We start from the raw sequence: 20,531 nt of genomic DNA on the forward strand, positions 1-20,531 counted from the left end.
ACAATACTGAGAGTGATGAATAGGGATCTATGTATGTAGTCCAGCTCTATCATTGTTAGGTCATTTTACGGGAATTATTATGAAAATATATTACTATTTAATAAAATTATTTCCCCCAAAAATAAAAAAAGCATTTTATGTTCTAAATAGTGCACATTAAATATAATAATACAGAGAATTAAAACACTGATTATGGATAGACTGCAGTTAGTTTCTGAAGTCCTTGGAGTATCCTCCAAGATTTATTCGTGGTCCCTGGCTTTTCTGTTTATTTTCTCAATCTGATATGCACCCTTTAATTCTTATAGGAATTCCTAACTTAAGCAAATGTTAACCAGCAAATGTCGTAAGTTTTGATTTGGAGATCTAGTATTAACAGTTAGAATGAAAAAGTGAATGCCTTAAACAGAAATATATTTAAAATCATATTTATTTTTTCTGTCAATATAAAAATATGCATTTCAAAACACTTTTAAGATATTTGACAAGCTGCAAAACAGAAAAGGCCCTTCTAGCAAACTGTTCCCAAGCAAGTCTGAGGCATCCAGTAAACAGTGTAGCAAGGTCAGCCTGTGGCTGCAAGTACATAGTCCTGTTTTATAAGCACATACTGACTCAAAACAATACTAGGAAAAGATGCGCTTCGAAGAACAAAATAAAGGTAAAGCACTGAGCACCTTTTACAATGCCATAATAAAATATTCATTAATCCCTCTGTGTGAAACTCTGGGAAAAGATGGAAGGTAAAAATAGATATAAAAGGATTTAAATGGTTAAGTGTTTATAAAGTCAGTTTTCTCTGACTTGTTTAAAAACAGATTAAAAATCCTCTGAGACAATGTGAAAGTTCATGGGTTTTACATCTGCCAATGTCATCACCGGCTAACAGCAGCTTCTTAGTTGTTGATAGAAATTCTACATTACAGACTGATGCATGGGGTCTTATACTGACATTGATCTTTCTTTTCTTACAATGGTGCTGTCACTGGTATAGCATGAAGTACTATTACACATAAATTATAACCACGCTTCATCATAAGCAGAAATTAAGAAAGCACATTTTGCAAACTGATTTTCGAATCTTCTAAATTGTATTTGTTCACTCACTTGCCAATTTGAAAAATATAGTTATTTGTAGAGGGCTTCTTCATCATTAATGTGAGTTAGTAATGCTATAATTTAATTCAAAGCAATTATTTTTTTTAAAATGAGACTCAGACCAGTGAAGCTTAGCATCAGCCAAAATCGACTGGCACACAGCAGGCAAAAGGCCAGCTCTACAGTGATAGATAAAGGTCACTTTATGAAAAATCCAAATAAAAATTACTCTTAAAATATTTTGTCCATTAGAATTAGTTTACAGATGGAAATATAAATTAAATGAGAGGACTCTAGGCCTTTGGGCTAGCATCTTACAACCAGAAAGATAAGCAATGTTAACAATGATTTCTGTGATATGGTCAGAAAGTTTAACCATTGACTTCAAGAATTCTGTTGAAACAACACATGATAAAAGGTATGGGGATAATAGTGAGTCTACAATTAAAAATTTATCCTTTAAAAAATTTTCCCCTGAACTAGACACAAATACCAAGCATTTTCTACCTTTCCATCCCCAGAAATTCCAATGGGAATCCAGATATGAAAAAAAAAAAAAAAAAAAAGGAGTGAAGGTCAAACCCGCACCTGGCTGATACACGATGAACACCCTGGAAACAGCGCTAAGACAGTATTGGTGCACACTGAAGGAAAATGACGAACACCTGGCAGCACTGGTTTCCACTGAAGCTTCAGGAACTAACAGATCCTGATTGTCTTTCTAGTGTTATCATTCAGTAGTTAAAACTACTTGCAAAAGCAGTGCTGAGAGTTGATAAATATTTATGGTGCCACCTGGCGATGTCCTCCCGAGTTTTGCCATCATTGCTTTTGGATGTGATCAGGAGCCCCCACGGGAGCACATTCTCCTTTGCACGTATGGGGAGTTGCATAGTTGGTGACCAGACTGTTACAGGTGCTCTGAAACATCAGTGAGAAGAGCTGCCAGCTAAAGGAAGAAAATGCAAATGGAGAAATGCTTTTCCACAGATATAACCACTATTTCACACGTACAAGACCTAAATAAAATGGAAGCTCCTTTATTTCAGACACCCTGTAAATTCAGAATTCCACATAAAATTTTCTTTGTAGGAGCAGAATATGCTGTATATCAATATCCATTTTCTTACTGAATCCTCAGTAAGAGTTTGGTTTAAAAGGCAAATGAGAAACAGGATCCAGATGTCGAATGATGGCTTCGGTAACATCATATGAGGTGGCTTTTGGGTTTGCCACAGAGTCTGAGTTTCTTTGTTGTGAGCAGGTGTGCCAGGCCATTGAGAAACACCAGGACGATGGTCAGAGACATGACAATCACGTAGTGGCTAATGCTACAGAAGGAGAAAAAGAAACACGTTACAGGAAGAGAAAACATATGTGGGAAGGAACATAAGATCCCTCTAAATAATGTTTCTAAATGTATACATAAAATACACAGAATTACAAAAGATACCAATGATTTTTTCAAGTTTATTTATTTTAGTAATCTGTACATCCAACAGGGGGCTCGAACTCACTACCCTGAGACCAAGAGTCTCATGCTCTTCCAACTGGGCCAGCCAGGCATCCCACCAGTGATTTTGAAATAGACACCAAATGTTAAAAAAACAAATTTGTTACAGAAGTAGTGATGAACATAAATAATATTTTGAGATCTCTCCAACAACTGTAATATGTTATGAAAATGTCTGATTGATACTGGCAGTGCCTGTGTCTTTGTCACCAATATAAGGTTACTGTCCCCAGGTTTAAGTATTCTGACATTCTAGAGCAGGCCATCCTGTGCTTTGACAGAAGTCAGAAGGACTTTAACAAAACTACCAACCATACATACACACACACACACACACACACACACGTTACCCAAATTGAAATTCAGGGAAGTAAAAGTTTTATAGTCAAGGCATCTAAACAAAGGTAAAAGGATACATTTCTTCATTAATCTCCAAGTCAAAGCTGCTGTCTCCCAGATTTTGCTCTTTTAGACCTTTTATCACTTTTCATACTTTAAATTACCTAAAACACTCTTAACATTTTAAATTACTTTAATATAAATAATATTAAATATGACTTGATTTCTTAAGAAGTTTCATAAAACCAGTAGGTAGTGGCTATCCTCAAATTTAGTAGAAGTCTACTTATAAAAGGTGTTTCACAGATCACTTATCTCTTTACAGTGGCCTGAAATCACAAACGCTGGGCTCATTTAAGCCAACATTATTGGTAGGAAACAGTTGTGAAGCTCATCATTTTCAAGCAATGGAGCCATAAGGCATTCAGCTTGTGGTATTTTCCATCAATCAAGTCTTGGTATCTACTTAGCATAGCAGAGTTAAAGGAGCATCCAATTTCAACTTGAAATGAGTTTAGCTGTTCCCACTCTCTCCCCTTCACTATTTTGACATCAGGTATTCTCAAGGTGCACATGTGTGATGGTAGAGGGCCAGGGTCTCTGTGCAGAGGGGCATACGGAGGCACCAGGAAGGCCTGTTCAGCCTGTACAAGGGGTCCTGAAAGGCTGACTGTACTTTTCAATCAGGGTAATGGGCAATAGAAGTAGGTCATCTCTGTCACATGCATTGGAGAAGAAAAAGTTTGAGAATCATTCATTTTTTTTTAAAGATTTTATTTGTCAGAGAGAGAGCACAAGGAAGGGGAGCAGCAGGCAGAGGGAGAAGGAGAAGCAGGCTTCCCGCTGAGCAGGGAGCCCCACGAGGGGCTCGACCCCAGGACCCTGGGATCATGACCTGAGATGAAGGCAGCTGCTTAACCGACTGAGCCACTCAGGCGCCCCAAGAATCATTGATTTTAATAAAGCTTAGTATTCATTATAAGAGTAAAAGCATTTATGGCACTTACTAATTACATTTAGGAGGATATTAAGATAGTATTGAACATAATGAGAAGTTATCATTATATCCAGAGAGAAATGATACTTTAGTTGTCATTTGTATTTTAATAAGGTATAACAATAGTGCACGTAGGAAACAATGTCCAAATGCACACCACTATCAAATCAAACTGATGATGCCGACTGTATTCACCTCATACCAAATACACTTAGAATATAAATTTAAATGTGTTTTTATAGTTATGAAGATTACCTCAAAGGGATTTTTTTCTCTAGCTTAAGAAATACACTTCTTTCAGGATGCCATATAAAGGGCAGGACTCTGTGAAGTTTACGACCCGCTATGAATGAAGATACAGTGTAAAAGATCAAAAGAAGAAAATACTAAATTGTAGCTCTGTCAGCCTAACTCGGTTTTATGGCCTGGCAGGATATTTTTCACATGGCTGTTAAAAGAACACCTGATGCCGCAAGGTTCTCCAGAGAACCACTGAGCTCATAGCCACAGGCTCAGCTGACTATACTGACTGGAGTACATTCCTTTAAGAGTCTCAATTTAATTCTGGTAAAATCTGCTCTGAAGATGCATTTTTAAACATATTGGACTACACCCATAAATACTGTCTCATGCCCTAGTAATACATTCTTCATTTTAAAACAAACTATTACTTATTTGGTTTTTTTTTTTGTTTTGTTTTTTAAACATTTTATTTATTTATTTGTCAGAGAGAGACACAGCAAGAAACAGAACACAAGCAGGGGGAGTGGGAGAGGGAGAAGCAGGTTTCTCTGCTGAGCAAGGAACCCGATGCGGGGCTCGATTCCAGGACCCTGGGATCATGACCTGAGCCAAAGGCACACACTTAACCCCCTGAGCCACCCAGGCGTCCCTATTACTTATTTGTTAACCTGAAATGAACAGCTGAGGAATCTCTCAAACCTATTTTGAAAACCTACTGCAATCACCATGATGATACTATGACCATTAGATACGTGCAGACCACATTCATGGGGTTGGTGAGCTCCCACTCCTCTCTAGAATTCTGGGACACATTCTCACCATTTCTGTATTCATAAAGCAATCGAGTAGTAAGGACAAAATGACAACATTCCATTCCTGTATATAAAAGGCATGTTATGGCTGAAGTTATTAACTATATTACTAATAAAAAGGAGTTTAGAAATAAAATTTGTCACAAAGGGAAACCACTGCAGGAGTACAATTCAAATAACTCTGGATCCCATTAAGGAAACTCTGCCAATAAATTTAGTAGCATCTACAACATGACAAGAAACATCTCAGCTTTTCATATATACATTCACACAGGAATAATTAGAAACCCAAAACTTAAAAGCAACATTCTCACAAACAGAATGCAGGAAAAAGTACAATAATGAAGTTGTTTTTTTTTTTTTAATATTTTATCTCTTTATTTGACAGAGAGAGACACAGAGAGAGAGGGAACACAAGCAGGGGGAATGGGAGAGGGAGAAGCAGGCTTCCTGCTGAGCAGGCAGTCCGACGCGGGGCTTGATCCCAGGACCCTGGGATCATGACCTGAGCCGAAGGCAGATGCTCAACAACTGAGCCACCCAGGCGCCCCAATAATGAAGTTTTGATAACGTGAACCCTATTATATGGTGCTTTAGCTTTGAATCTTGAAGCATATTTTCCAACCATTATCCAAGCCTTTTCCTGGCAATAAATTAGATGCTGATGAAGATGGATGCACCACTCGTGCCCATCAGACCTGTCCCACATGGCTCCCCAAGGCGGTACATGCCATCACTGCTACACAGGATACCCAGAGAAGATTCTGGAGTTCTAACTTATTGACAGGAGCAGCAGCAAATCAAAAATGTCCCCCTGCAGCTCAATCCGGGCAATTCCATTAAGAAAACCTAATTTTTCTAACTCAGATTTTCATATTGTTTCCCCATCCCAACCCCTTCCATCCCCCACCTCCCCTCTGCAATCATCTTTCTTCGCTAAGAGGGCATTTTTTGGACGTTATAATAAGAGACAAAGAAGACAAACAGCAGAGCAAGGAGGTATTTCAGCAGGGATGACCAGGAGACTATGTGGGGAATTTATGGAGGATCATTCATTGCTTTCAGCCTGATGAACAGAACCCGAGCTCTGAAGTCCCCTACTACACCCGCCTTCAAGAAGTCTCTCAGAACAAGCACCCCATTTCACTGATGGGAGTTAGATCTGTGAGGACAAAGCACTGAGACTGAGGGGAACTGTGGTTTAACCTAAAATTACTAACTGGCTGTGCCTTTATCACCTTTCCATCCCCTCTGGATTTCGTGGGGGTAATGAGTGCACCAGGGCAACAGACATAGCCCAGGACCGTTCCAGATAAACCTGCACTTGTCACTGTGTGCGGAGGGCAGCTCCCATTACAAAAAGAACCATTACCACAAAATATTCCTACAGCATAGTTTTTACCCTGTATAGCATGAATCAATTATATAATATTTTAATAAGTATCATCAATAAATTATAGTACTGAAACATGGAGTTAACATCCTTTTCTGATAGTTAGTACTGCAGAGCGGGGGTCATCAACACATTCTCGAGCCGCGAGGGCTGATGCACCATCCTGTTTCCCTTGGTTTGAATGATGCTCAATGTTTGTCTTACGCATCTATAGTCTCTCGTTCTGCAATTATTTTGTGCTCTGATGAACACATTATTCCCATGATGGTTGTGTAAAGGAATGCAAGAAATAGGCTTGGAGGTACCACGCAAGTGCCAGGAAGAACGTCATGCTAGATGTTAAATACAAGTTTTGCGATGGCTCAAAGCCTCTTTTAAAAAGGATCAAGCAAGCACAGGTAACACAAGTAAAAATAGATAAAATGGACTACATAAAAATTTAAAACTTTTGTGCATCAAAGGACACAATCTACTTCTGGCTCATACCCTCCTAATCAATATTTCTTTCTCCTTCAAATCCAAAACGTATGTTATCAAAACTCTGCAGTGAATGGTTCCTTTGCAACAATCACACACAGGATCAGACACAAAGCCACTTTTAAAAAAGATTTATGAGAGTCACAAAACAAAGACTTCGGGCGATTCCCTGTCAGTAGAGGCAGTAAGGGGCAGTGGGGATTCTACAGCCGTGGCTCCTGAAGCGCTGCCCTCTGCCCCTGCTCCATCATTCACCAGTCTGTGACATAAGCGAGTCACAATCTCCTCATCTCTAACATGGGCCACAGTGTTCTCATCTCTAAAATGAAGACAGTAAATATATCTACAGTGAAGAATATCTACTTTACAGTGTTGTGATAAAGATTGCATGAAATAACGTGCTGGAAGATCCTTAAACACTGCAGCACAACACAAAGTTTGGTCACTTGTGGCAGAGGTGTGATGGGGGGGGCAATCCTTTGACTGACATCTTGGACCTCCTATTCAAGTTCGAGCTTCTGTCTTATTTTGCCTTTACCTAATGCAAACAGATTGCCCGATCTCTGAACTGCCTTCATCATGTCTTTCAGGACTCCTGTCTCAAATAACCAACTGCTGGCCATGTGGACTCTGTGTTGCAATGCACAGCCTTGCTCTGACCTTGTGGGTAACTCTCTGCCTCTACTGTACTTTGTAAACAAGCTTACTCCACTTGGGCCCCAGTACCGGCTCCAGAACTCCAGATTTGACAGAGGGCAATTAGAATTGATGATGTATTGAGGGACATTCGCTCCTTCCAACTATAATATCATTCTTCACGCTCATGAGTAAAATGAAGGACAATAAAATCTCAGAGAGACGTGAGGGTATTCCATGCGGTTACTGCCCTGTATTTCTCCTTTCCTTTCTAACGAAGCTTGAAAAAGTGGTCTATACTTAAACTCTACTTCCTGACCTCCCATTTCATTTATTCCTTTCTCTTTAATTTTTATCAGAGTCATACATGCAGTATTAAAAACATAAAATAGTGGTGAAAGATTTATGATGAAAACTGACAATCCTCATTCCTCCTTCCCTACTTCTCAAGACAACTGCTTTGGCCACTTCTCTTTTTAGATCTTCTGGTGGTTACCTCCTTACCATGAATTAGTATCTTTATGTTGCTATTTATTGATACATCAATTTAAAACATTATATATTAAGTCCCTGCTAGGAAAGAGAAGAACTGAGCATACTTATACTATATCCTACTAATTTCACTTTTAGATAGTTATTTTTTCTTCTATTAGTTTTTCTTCTATTTTTCCTTATGAGTCATCTTTAAGGAGTTATTTATATGTAAGAAAATGGAACCGTTTTAAGTGTCCAGTTAGATGAGTATTAACACATGGTACACCACATAACCATCCTCACTGTTAAGACAGAGAACATTTCCATCACCCCAAAAGTTCCCACATTCCCTTTTACAGTTAAGCTCACCCTAACTTCCAGGGCCGGAGATGAATAATGGTGATATTGCTCAACAGTGTGAATTTACTTAATGTTGCTGAACTGTACACTTAAAAGAAGTTAAGATGGTAAATTTTGATATCTATATTTTACAATTAAAAATAAAAAGTCTCACACATAAAAATACTATATTTTATGAGAATATGTCCCAAACAAAATTCTGGCGTATGTCTAAAATGAAAGAAAATTAATCAGACGTCAGAGAGAGTAAGGAGACGTACGTCAAACACAAAAAACACTCTTAAGGATAAAAAATAGAACCACAGAATAACATCAATACTAAATAGCTGCCTTTACTGAAACTTCTTAGATGCCGGGCACTGTGCTCAATGTTCCACGTGGAGTCATCCATTCAGACAACTACACGAGACAGGGGAGAGATGAGAGGGATTAAGTCACTTGCTGACAGTCTCGTAGCTAAAATGTGGCAGAAGTTGTCCAAGCCCAGGTGCTCTGGTCTAAAGCCCATGTTCTAACCCACTATCTTGTCTGGACACTTTGGGATCAGAGGGCTGGAGAGAGAGAGAGACGTCAAAACTTTCCCTAAGCATTCAAGCTTAAGAGCAATGAAAGCAAAATGATCTAGGGACACCTTTTACATGCCTGGCACATATGGAATGAAGAAGATTAAAATCAGATGAGGCAGGGAGGCAAACGTGTATATAAATAAGAAAGCAGGACCAGAAGTGAGCTGCCTAAGAGGTAGGAACAGAGGAGAGAATGTCTAACACAGTCTCACCCAAACCTATGCAATTTCCAGCAACACAAGTGCTAAATAAATATTGACTAAATGAAATAAAAGCAGTCTATAAAAATATATTGTCTCCGGGCATGCCTGGGTGGCTCAGTCGTTGAGCGTCTGCCTTCGGCTCAGGTCATGATCCCAGGGTCCTGGGATCGAGCCCCGCATGGGGCTCCCTGCTCAGCGGGAGGCCTGCTTCTCCCTCTCCCACTCCCCCTGCTTGTGTTCCTGCTCTCGCTCTCTCTCTCTCTGTCAAAAAAAAAAAAAAAAAAATTGTCTCCGAATGCATTTGAAAACAAAAAGGCAAAAAGACTAACTTTGCTTTATTTCTCAAAGAGAAGAAACTTAACAGATTATAGCAATCATTCATATTCAAATCATATTAAAGAAAAAACTGACTTTTTGTTCATATTATACTAGAACACTGTTGTAAGATCTCACACGTTAAATGTTCTCATATTAAAGATTCTAAGAGGCAGATAAGGATTACACACAATTTAAATTGACACATAAAATCCATACTGCCACTGAGTGCATCATTTTTGTAAAGAGACTGACAGATTATCAGGACAGACTCTGAAAACCCAGATCAGGTTCACACAGTTTCCCTTGCACCTTCCCGCTGTTCTATAGTTCTCTCCAGAGTTAGCATCTATCCCCACATCATCCCAAGAAATCATTTGCTAATGTGTTAATGTTAAGAAATGGAGAGACATGTCTCACATCCAGAAGCTTAAAATAATTGCTACTTGCTATGTTTACCTCAAAAATCAAATTGGTACCTTCCACTAAGATGTCAAGTTATTATTTTTTTCACCGTATTCTTAAGAATTTCAATGTGATTATATACTGCACCTTGTTCCAATATCAAGCCAGCTGCCATAATCCTTGACTAAGAAGAAAAAATGCTGTAAAATAAAACAAAATATGGCTCCATTAAAAACAAAGGTATTTTGATTCAGATGAAAAACAACTTATTTTAGGATTATCAGTTTCAGACTTCTGACCTCTTATAACCACTATCTGACTAGAATCTGTATGTCCTTCATAGAAATTTCTGCTTGGACTAAAATGAGCAATAGCCTAAAAGCCAGACGTAGCATTACTATTCGATCAAATGAACACAAAAGTGACATTTATGAATAGCTAAAAATAAAGATAACCAACTTAATTTTTTTAAGTAAGTTCTAAGCCCAATGTGGGGCTTGAACTCAAGACCCTGAGATCAAAAGTTGCAGACTCTACTGATTTTAATAAAAGACACGAATAATAAAAAAGACCTCAGTGAAAAAAAAGGCACATCATCCATTTATCAACAAATATCTACTGACAGCCTACTATGTGCTAATCACTGTGTTAGGTCCTGGAGATAAAATCTCTTTTGGGAGTTGTATAACCTAGTGAATAATTCAATCAAAATATCAGGTGTGTGTGCGTGTGTGTGTGTGTGTGTGAGAGAGAGAGACAGAGAGAGAGGGAGAGAGAGAGATGAGTGTTATCATTGGAAAAGACAGGCAATTATGGGAGCACAAAGGAAGGGGTACATAACCCAGATGGAGTATAAGGGAAGTCTGTCCCAATAAAAAGTCTACAAATCTAAGTAAAAAGTAAGAGTCAGGTGAAAGAGGAGTCTGAGGAGATCGGAGAAGTATGTTTCTGACAGAGGGAGAAACCTATGTAAATGTTAAGAGTCCAGGGGGAGTGCAGCAGGTCCAGGTGAGGAGGCTGGTGTGGTGAGAACAAGGTTGGAGATGATGCTGGTCCAGTAAGCAGAAGCTTACAAATGGTCACAAATGGCTTCGTAAGTTAAAGAAAGCAATCTGACTCTTTACAAAGTTAATCAGAGAATTTAAATTCCCTTCTGTTAACGTATCTTGCTCTTTGTGAGCAAAACTGAAAGCTGATTTGTTCTAGCATTATTATGTATGGTCAATTTCAGATATATAATGGATATCCAGTTCAACAGAACACAAAAATGCTCTCACCTAAATCAAGTGACTAGGGATCTGATTGGGAAGTTAGATTACTCGGTGTCTCTAATCAGTTCTAGCATAGGATGTTATATAGTGAAGAATTAGCTTTACCCAAAGAGAAATCTGGCCTTTGCCTTCAGCTACCTGGAGTGACTTCTAGGCCCATGGAATGCCATGCCTGATGGGAGCATTTTGCCTTGGGGGCCTTAGCCACTGGACAGTCTAATAATGTGATTTATATTGGGGGCTTTGGGCCATGTGCTATCAGGTACCACCTCTAGAAGGACTGAACATTAAAGGTCAGTCATGGGGACAAAATGTGATTGATCCTCATTAAAAAGTTGAACCGAGGCTCTCACGAGCCTCGTTGGCAGTACGCCCTATGAACACCACACATCAATGCTGGAACAGTAATGCTGTCCTGACTCCACAGGGAGAGGACCAGAGTTCCACATCCGGACCCTTCCTAGACTCTGCCTTCTGAGTCTCTTCCCTTGGATAACTTTAATCTGTATACTTTCCTACAATAAATCCTAACTGTGATTATAATAGTTTTCCGTGAGTTTTGTCCTTCTAGTGATTTTTCAAACCTGAGGGCAGTTTTGAGAACCCCCTGAATTTGTAGGTATAAAGTAGGTTCTTTTTCTTAATACACTACATACAAGAGGCCCATCTGCATGCTCCTTACTCAGAACTCACTTATAAGAGTCATTAACTTGGTAACATCTTCCCACTCTTTCTTTCTATTTCTTCTTTCCTTTCTTCCTTCCATCCGTTTTCTCAATCTTAGAGAAGGGTTAGAAAAATCAACATTTCAAGTAGGAAAATGATGTATTACCTAAATCTAAAGTTAGCTTTTTCTGTGAACTGCCTATGGAAGGCTCATTTCAGACACAATGCACCGTGGAAGACTAGGTATAAAATGACAGATGAAAATAAATCAAGTAAGAAGACTTTTGACACCTTCAGAAGAACACCCTTTCTGCATAAGTCATATAAAAAGAAAGTAATTTATATGTGTAAATTATGCCAGCACTTATAACTTAATATCTAAAGATTTCATGCACAGAAATGCATTCAGATTTCTCTTGATTAAATTAAACTAGCACTTAGCTTCTCAATCTTATTTATACTGAATATCCAGTAATGCCTTACCAAAGCCATAATGTCTGATATGATGAGAACCATGAGAAAAAGGCTGGAAAAAAAATGAAGAAAGATTACACATAATAGAACTGGCACATTTTTAAAGCACATTAAAATAAAAATGAGAATAATCAAATAATCCTCTATTGCTATTTTTGCTTCTGAAAATACTACTTTAGACAAGGGCTCTTTTCACATTATAATGGGCAACTGTCCCACAGTATAGTCTGAAATTCAAAAATGCTATTTAACATTTTGAATATTTGTTTCAGTGGTAGGAAAGGGATATGAATTATGATTTTTATTTATTTTTATTTATTTTGGAGAGAGAGAGAGGGAGAGGAGGAAGGGGTGGAGGAAAGGGCAGAGGGAGAAGGAGAGAGAGAATCCCAAGCAGGCTCCATGCTCAGCTCAGAGCTTGATGCAGGGCTTGATCTCATGAACCTGAGATCACAACCTGAGCTGAAGTCAAGAGTTGGACCTTAACCGACTGAGGTGCCCAGAATTATGATTTTTAATTAAACTTTTTATTTTGAGATAATCACATGCAATTACAAGAAATAATATAGAGGGATCTCATGTACCCCTGGCCTAGTTTCCCCCAAGGTAGTATCTTACAAAACTATAGTTCAATATCACAACCAGGATATCGACACTGACACTGTCAAGATACAGAATGTTTCCATCATTACAAGGATCCCTCATGATACTGTTTTATAGCTACATCTATCCTCCCTGCACCAACCCCCTGCCTAATCCCTAACCCCTGAAAACCACTAATCTGTTTTCCATTTCTATAATTTTGTCATTTCAAGAGTGTTGTATAAGTGGAATCATTTATATAACACTTTGTAACCTGTTGGGATTGTATTTTTTCACTCAGCATAATTCCTTTGCGATTCATCTAAGGTACTGTAATGTATCAATAGTTTGACCCTTTTAACTGCTGAGTAGTACTCCATTTATGGATGTACCACAGTCTGCTTAACCATTCAAACACTGAAAGACATTACAAATAAAGCTGTTATAAACACTTGAGTACAGTTTTTTATGCAAACATAAGTTATTTCTCTAGGAAAAATGCCACAGGATGTAACTGTTGGATCTTACGGCAGTTGCTTGTTTGGTTTAATAAGAAACTAAAGATTCATGGGACTCCTGGGTGGCTCAGTTCATTAAGCATCTGCCTTTGGCTCAGGTCTTGATCCCAGGGTCCTGAGATGAGTCCCACATCGGGCTCCTTGCTCAGCGGGGAGCCTGCTTCTCCCTCTGCCTGCCGCTCCCCCTGATTGTGCTCTCGCTCACTCTGACAAATAAATAAATAAAACCTTTAAAAAAAGAAGAAACTAAAACTCTTTCCAGAGTGGTTATACAATATATGTTCCCATCTGCAATATATGAGAGAATTTCTTTGCATCTTTACCAGCATTTGGCGTCACTACTTTTTATTTTTAGCTATCCTGATCACTGTATAATAAGAAACCTTACTTTGGTTTTTGTTTTTTGTTTTTTTTTTAAAGATTTTATTTATTTATTTGACAGAGAGAGTGAGAGAGCACAAGCTGGGGGAGCAGCAGGCAGAGGGAGAAGGAGAAGCAGGCTCCCTGCCGAACAGGAAGCCTGATGCAGGGCTCAATCCCAGGACCCTGGGATCATGACCTGAGCTGAAGGCAGACGCTTAACCGAGTGAGCCACCCAGGCGCCCCCTCACTGTGGTTTTAATATGTATTTCCTTAGTCATTAACGATGTTGAACAGCTTCAACTGCCATCTATATATGCTCAGATCTTTTGCTCATTTTCTCATTAAGTTGTTTGGTATTTACTGTTGAGTTTTGAGAGTTCTTTATATATTCTGGAAGTAGTCTTTGGTCAGATGCATAGTTTGTAAATATTCTCTGCAGTATGTAGCTTGTCTTTTCATTCTCTTAACAGGGTCTTCTTTTTTGTAGAGCAAGAGTTTTTAATTTTGATGAAGTCCAATTTATCAATTTTTCCTTACACAGATCATGGTTTTAATGTCAAGCCTAACTCTTTCCTAGCCCAAATCTCAAAGATTTTTCTCTTATGCTTTTCCTAAAAGTTTGAATCTGGTCTATTTTGAGTTAATTTTTATGTAAGGTATAAGATTTTGGTCAAGATTAAAAAAAAAAATCACAGCATGCCTACTTGATTTCCTTAACAAGGCAATGAAGAACTTAATGCTCATGTGTAATACAGAATCTTAGCTTTTTTATTTGTGGAAGAAATGGACAAATTTCCCTCCCCCATTAAGGTATCATAGCAATTAGGTAATAAAAGGGGAAAAAATGCAAATCATTTTTGTCATCTAGTGCTTTTCTCTTAAGTCCAAACAGAAAACAACAATGAAAAGTGTTCTCAGATTTTAAAATTTTTATATACAATACAGAGCTGCAAGAAAGCTGTAGATTTCTCTCATCTCACTTACAAGCTTAATGTTTTAAAAAAGTATTTCCTCCAGGGAAAACTCATATGATCAATTATTGAATTGCATTACACAGTTCCATTTCAACTAAAGTTAGTATGCTTATTTTAAAATCATCCTTGACTTCTCTTTTAGACATAATTGTTTTTCTACCTATAGGTCTGAAATATAGAAATGTAACTCAATAGTTCACATACAAAGACATATAACACGAGTCAGACATACCATATCTAATTGAAGTGTTATGTATCATTCACAACAAGTCTGACAAAACAGACATACAATAAGTGTGTTAAACTAAGAGTCTGTAGAGAACACAATGGTCATTGAGTACAACCTTCTGAAAAACACACCAATTCTGAAAGTAACAATCCCAATGAAAGCTCTGTCTAGCATGGGCTTTAATGGTTCCAGTTACTGAATCCACCCCAATTTACACAGCCCTAATTACTACAAAATGCTTTCCTTCTTTGAATCAAAATCAGTGAAACAAAAATTCCACCCTATGGCTCTAGTTCTTCTGAGACAAGAAGAAAAAAAAAGAAATACAAAGCAATCTACACATTTAATGCAATCCCCATCAAAATACCACCAGAATTTTTCACAGAGCTAGAACAAGCAGTCCTAAAATTTGTATGGAACCACAAAAGACCCTAAACAACCAAAGCAGCCTTGAAAAAGAAAAGCAAAGCCGGAAGCATCATAATTCCAGACTTCAAAGCTATATTACAAAGTTGCAGGCATTAAGACAGTATGGTACTGGCACAAAAACAGAGACATAGATCAATGGAACAGAAGAGAAAATCCAGAAATGGACCCACAACTATATGGTCACCTAATCTTTGACAAAGCAGGAAAGAATATTCAATGGAAAAAAGTCTTCTCAACAAATGGTGTTGGGAAAACTGGACAGCAACAAGCAGAAGAACGAAACTGGACCACTTACTTACACCATACACAAAAGTAAATTCAAAACAGATGAAAGACCTAAATGTGAGACAGGAAACCATCAAAATCCTAGAGGAGAGCACAGGATTTGACACTGGCCATAGCAACTTCTTACTAGACATATCACCAGAGGCAAGGGAAACAAAAGCAAAAATGAACTACTGGGTCTTCAAGATAAACTTCTTGGGATGCCTGAGTGGCTCAGTTGATTGAGCATCTGACTCTTGATTTCAGCTCAGGTCATGATCTCAGGGTTGTGAGATCAAGCCCCTCGTCAGGCTCAGCACTGGGTGTGGAGCCTGCTTAAGATGCTCTCTCTCGTGCTCGCTTCGGCAGCACATATACTAAAATTGGAAAGATGCTCTCTCTCCCACTCCTGTGCCCCTCACCCTCTCTCCCCTTCTCTTTCTCTCTCTCCCTCTCTAAAAAAAGAAAAAAAAAGATAAAAAGCTTCTGCACAGTGAAGGAAACGATCAACAAAACTAAAAGGCAACCTTTGGAATGGGAGAAGATATTTGCAAATGACATGTCTGATACAGAGTATCCAAAATCTATAAAGAACTTATCAAACTCAACACCCAAAAAAAACCAAATAATCTAGTAGTTAAGAAATAGGCAGAGGACATGAATAGACATTTTTCCAAAGAAGACATATAGATGGCTAACAGACACATGAAAAGATGCTCAACATCACTCATCATCAGGGAAATACAAATCAAAACTACAACAAGATATCACCTCACACCTGTCAGAATGGCTAAAATTAACACAGGAAACAACAGATGTTGGCGAGGATGCAGAGAAAGGGGAACCCTCTTACACTGTTAATGGAAATGCAAACTGGTGCAGCCACTCTGGAAAACAACACAGAGGTTCCTCAAAAAGTGAAAAATAGAACTACCCTATGATCCAGCAATTGTACTACTAGGTATTTACCCAAAAGATACAAAAATACTGATTCAAAGGGACATATGCACCCGATGCTTATAGCAGCATTATCAACAATAGCCAAATTATGGAAAGAGCCTAAATGTCCATTGACTGATGAATGGCTGAAGAAGATGTGGTGTGTATATATATATATATATATATATATATATATATATATATATATATAATGGAATATTATTCAGCCATCAAAAAGAATGAAATCTTGCCATTTGCAATGATGTGGATGGAACTCGAGGGTATTACCCTAAGTGAAACAAGTCAGTCAGAGAAAGACAAATAACAGATGATTACACTCATATATGAAATTTAAGAAACAAAACAAATGAACATAGGGGAAGGGGGGGAAGAAAGAGAGGGAGGCAAACCATAAAAGACTCTTAAGAGAACAAACTGAGGGTCAGTGGAGAGAAGGTGGGCCGGGAATGGGCTATATGGGGGATGGTATTAAGGAGGGAACTTGTTGTGATGAGCACTAGGTGTTTGTGAGTAATGAACCACTAAATTCTATTCCTGAAATCAGTATTACAGTGTATGTTAACTAACTAGAATTTAAATAAAAACTGTAAACAAAAAAAAATAAATGCAATTTAAATGCAACTGACTTTTAAATATCTTTTTTGAAGTTTGGTTTGATATTTTTAAATGTTTTTCTAAAAGCACATTTTATTGTAGGACACAGATGATGTCCTACAACCCTCTGGAAGTAAGACACACCTGATTAGAGTAATTACTATCTTCTCAGCCTCAGTTTCCTTATCTATAGAATGGGCAGAGTACTTCAGAGCACTGTTGGGAAAATTAAGTAATATATGTACATTATCTAATACAGTGCCTGCATATGGTAGGTGCCTAATATATACTGATTTCTTTTTCACTCTTTGCAACAAAAACTTTAGATAAAATTAAAGACACAGTGAAAGAATCTCTGCCCTTTCAGAGTTCATAGGATGTGTATTAGTTTGCTTGGGCTGTCATAACAAAGTACCACAGCCTGGGGGGTTCAAAAACAGCAACGTATTCTCTTGCAGTTTTGGAAGCTGAGTCTGAGGTCAAGGTGTTGGCAGGGTGCTCTCATTCTGAGGCTCTTTCCTTGGCTTGGAGATGGCCATGTTCTCCCTTTGCGTTTACATGGTCTCTCCTCTGTGTGTGTCTTTGTCCTGATCTCCTCTTTTTATAAGGACACCATTTATATATTGGACTAGGGCCCACCATGACCTACCTTATTTTACCTTAATTATCTCTTTAAAGGTCCTATCTCAAATACAGTCCCATTCGACATATGCTTTGTTGGTGTGGGGATGGGGGAGGGCACACAATTGAGCCCACAACAGAGTGTGAAATAGAAAAGTAAGAAATAGTTCATCATGGGGCACCTGGGTAGCACAGTCAGTTAAGCATCCAACTCAGGTCGTGATCTCAGGGTCATGAAATGGAGCCTCGCACCAGGCTCCACGGTCAGTGTGGAGTCTGCTTAAGTTTCTCTCTCCCTCCCCCTCTGCCTCTGCCCTTTCTCCTGCAGGTGTGCGCTCTCTCTCTCTCCTTTTACCTAGGTAAAGTTACCTAACTTCAGCTAGGAATTTGAGGGGACGGCAGCTGGGTAAGAAAAGTTCATCAGAGAATATGATGTCTGATCTAACACTCAATTAACAAGAAGGAAAATGCTTTCCAGAGCAAATTTTGAAGTATTCTGCGGAGACTGAGGAACAGAAAAGTTGTCCAAGGTCACACAGCGAGTGAGAGGGCAGACTTTCTTTTTTTTTTTTAAGATTTTATTTATTTTGGGAGAGAGAGAGAGCACCAGTCGGGGAGGAGCAGAGGCAGAGGGAGAATTAGACTCCCGCTGAGCAGGGAGCCTGATGCAGTGCTCGATCTTGGGAGTCCAGGACCACGACCCAAGCCAAAGGCAGATGCTTAACCGACTGAGCCACCCAGGCACCCCAAGGGCAGAATTTAAACATAGCAAGTCTGGCCTCAGAGCCTGTGCTCCTAGCCATGATGCACATTGTCTCCCCAAGGCACTATCTACTCTTGGAAGCCTTTGGTATGCTCACCATTTTCCCTTGAATGTGTCCTTCGTTTCCCTTACTTATTCATATATTGTTCAAACAAAAAGGCATAAATGTCACAGTGTTTAATACTTAGGGTGATCAAATTACTATGGAAGTAGGATGGGATTATTAATCTCCTTGTTGTGGAAACAATATTTCCATTAAAATCTGGTTAGTTTTGATATTTTATCCCTGTTTTCAAGCTACTGAGCACCTAGATCCTATGAGACTATCCCATGAATACTCCTTGATTCAAGAAATAAATGCATGCTACTGGGTTTTTATAGAAATGATAATGAATGTTACCTCTTATTACTTCCACCAACCCACTAAGGTCATTCAGCTCCAACCATCTTCCTGCTTTTACTCTTGTCCTCCTAAAGGTATTAGTCGCAGAACAGACAAAGGAGACTTTGAGACCTTCCAATGGCTTCTTGCCTCAACTAGGAAAAATTCAGAAGTCCAAACTCTGGCCGAAATGGCCCCATATGATCTGGCCCCTACCCATCTCTCCAACTGTCCTTCCTACAATTTTTCTGCTAGCACACTCTTCTTATGGCTGGCCCTCCTGCTGTTCTTCAAATACTCTACATGGGTCTCACCTCATGCCCTTTGTATGCTCCACACCCTCTCTACCTAAAAGTGCTCATTTCTCATATAGTTTCATGGTTCACTCTGTGTTTATTTCAGTCTCTGCTTAAATGTCTCCTCTTCAATCTATTTTTCTTCCTGACATTTAACACAACCTGACATTTTATGGCAAATGTTTTATTTCTTATTTGTCTCACTGAGTATATGGTAAGCTCTATTCACCACTGTATTACCAGCAGCTAGAACAGTGGCTGGCTTGTAATAGAAACTCAAAACATTATATGCTAAATGAATGGTAGAAGTAATCAGCATAAAATAAAATTGAAAATGGCTACTACTACATATTGTGACATTTGTTTTAGACACAAGACTGACTGAACTTCTACCTTTTGGTTCCATAGAACACTACAAAACTGTTTCTTTTTTTTTTTTAAGATTTTATTTATTAATTTGACAGAGAGAGACACAGCAAGAGAGGGAACACAAGCAGGGGGAGTGGGAGAGGGAGAAGCAGGCTCCCCACTGAGCAGGGAGCTTGATGCGGGTCTTGATCCCAGGACCCTGCGATCATGACCTGAGCTAAAAGCAGATGCTTAACGACTGAGCCACCCAGGCGCCCCTACAAAATTGTTTCTAAACACCACCAAATAACACCATAGAAAGCTAAAACCACCAGGGTAAAATCTGGAAGTGACAAAATAATGATGGAGGAAGCAAATTTTCTTGACAAAAACCAGATCTATACTCTGACCTAGGTAAATTAGTTACAACTGCTGGAGATAATAACCATTAAAAGAAATCACACCAGAACAAGCTAAAATTCATAGACTTTAAGATAGACAAAAATTAGATAAACAAATGCAAATTTGTTAAGAAATTTTAAAATATTTGGAAGTAATTTAGTCTTACTTCATATAAATTAAAAAAATCAAGCTGGCTTAATACAGTTTCCCCTGGAAAATGCTCCTGCAATAAAAGTGATTCAATATAGGTATAATTCTTTTTTTTTTAAAGATTTTATTTATTTATTTGACAGAGAGAGAGACAGCAAGAGAGGGAACACAAGCAGGGGGAGTAGGAGAGGGAGAAGCAGGCTTCCTGCTGAGCAGGGAGCCTGACGCGGGGCTCGATCCGAGGACCGTGGGATCATGACCTGAGCCGAAGGCAGACGCTTAACGACTGAGCCACCCAGGCACCTCAATATAGGTATAATTCTGATTCAAATTTGAATTCCTAAATATGGGGGCATACTATCCCGAAGATCAAAACATCTAGTAAGACAAAATAGTATATTTAAAATGATAGTG

At 38.6% G+C, this 20,531-nt stretch overlaps 1 protein-coding gene across 9 annotated transcripts in view; it reads right to left on the minus strand.

Moving 5' to 3' along the window:
- Positions 1-417: 417 nt before the first annotated feature.
- Positions 418-20,531, minus strand: part of PIGN (phosphatidylinositol glycan anchor biosynthesis class N) — a 108,258-nt gene continuing 88,144 nt past the window's right edge. For 5 of the 9 annotated variants that reach the window (XM_027577299.1, XM_027577302.1, XM_027577301.1 and 2 more), the window contains 3 exons: positions 12,252-12,294; positions 9,979-10,031; positions 2,306-2,429 (listed from right to left, as the gene is read on the minus strand). In XM_027577299.1, coding sequence (XP_027433100.1) covers positions 2,306-2,429; positions 9,979-10,031; positions 12,252-12,294 — 220 coding nt within the window. Of the gene's footprint in view, positions 2,430-9,978; positions 10,032-12,251; positions 12,295-20,531 lie in introns of all 9 variants that reach the window. The other 4 variants (XM_027577305.1, XM_027577304.1, XM_027577300.1 and 1 more) reach the window with 2 other exon arrangements.

Source organism: Zalophus californianus, chromosome 14, assembly GCF_009762305.2.
Source record: "Zalophus californianus isolate mZalCal1 chromosome 14, mZalCal1.pri.v2, whole genome shotgun sequence".
In the NCBI taxonomy this organism is placed as follows: Eukaryota; Metazoa; Chordata; class Mammalia; order Carnivora; family Otariidae; genus Zalophus; species Zalophus californianus.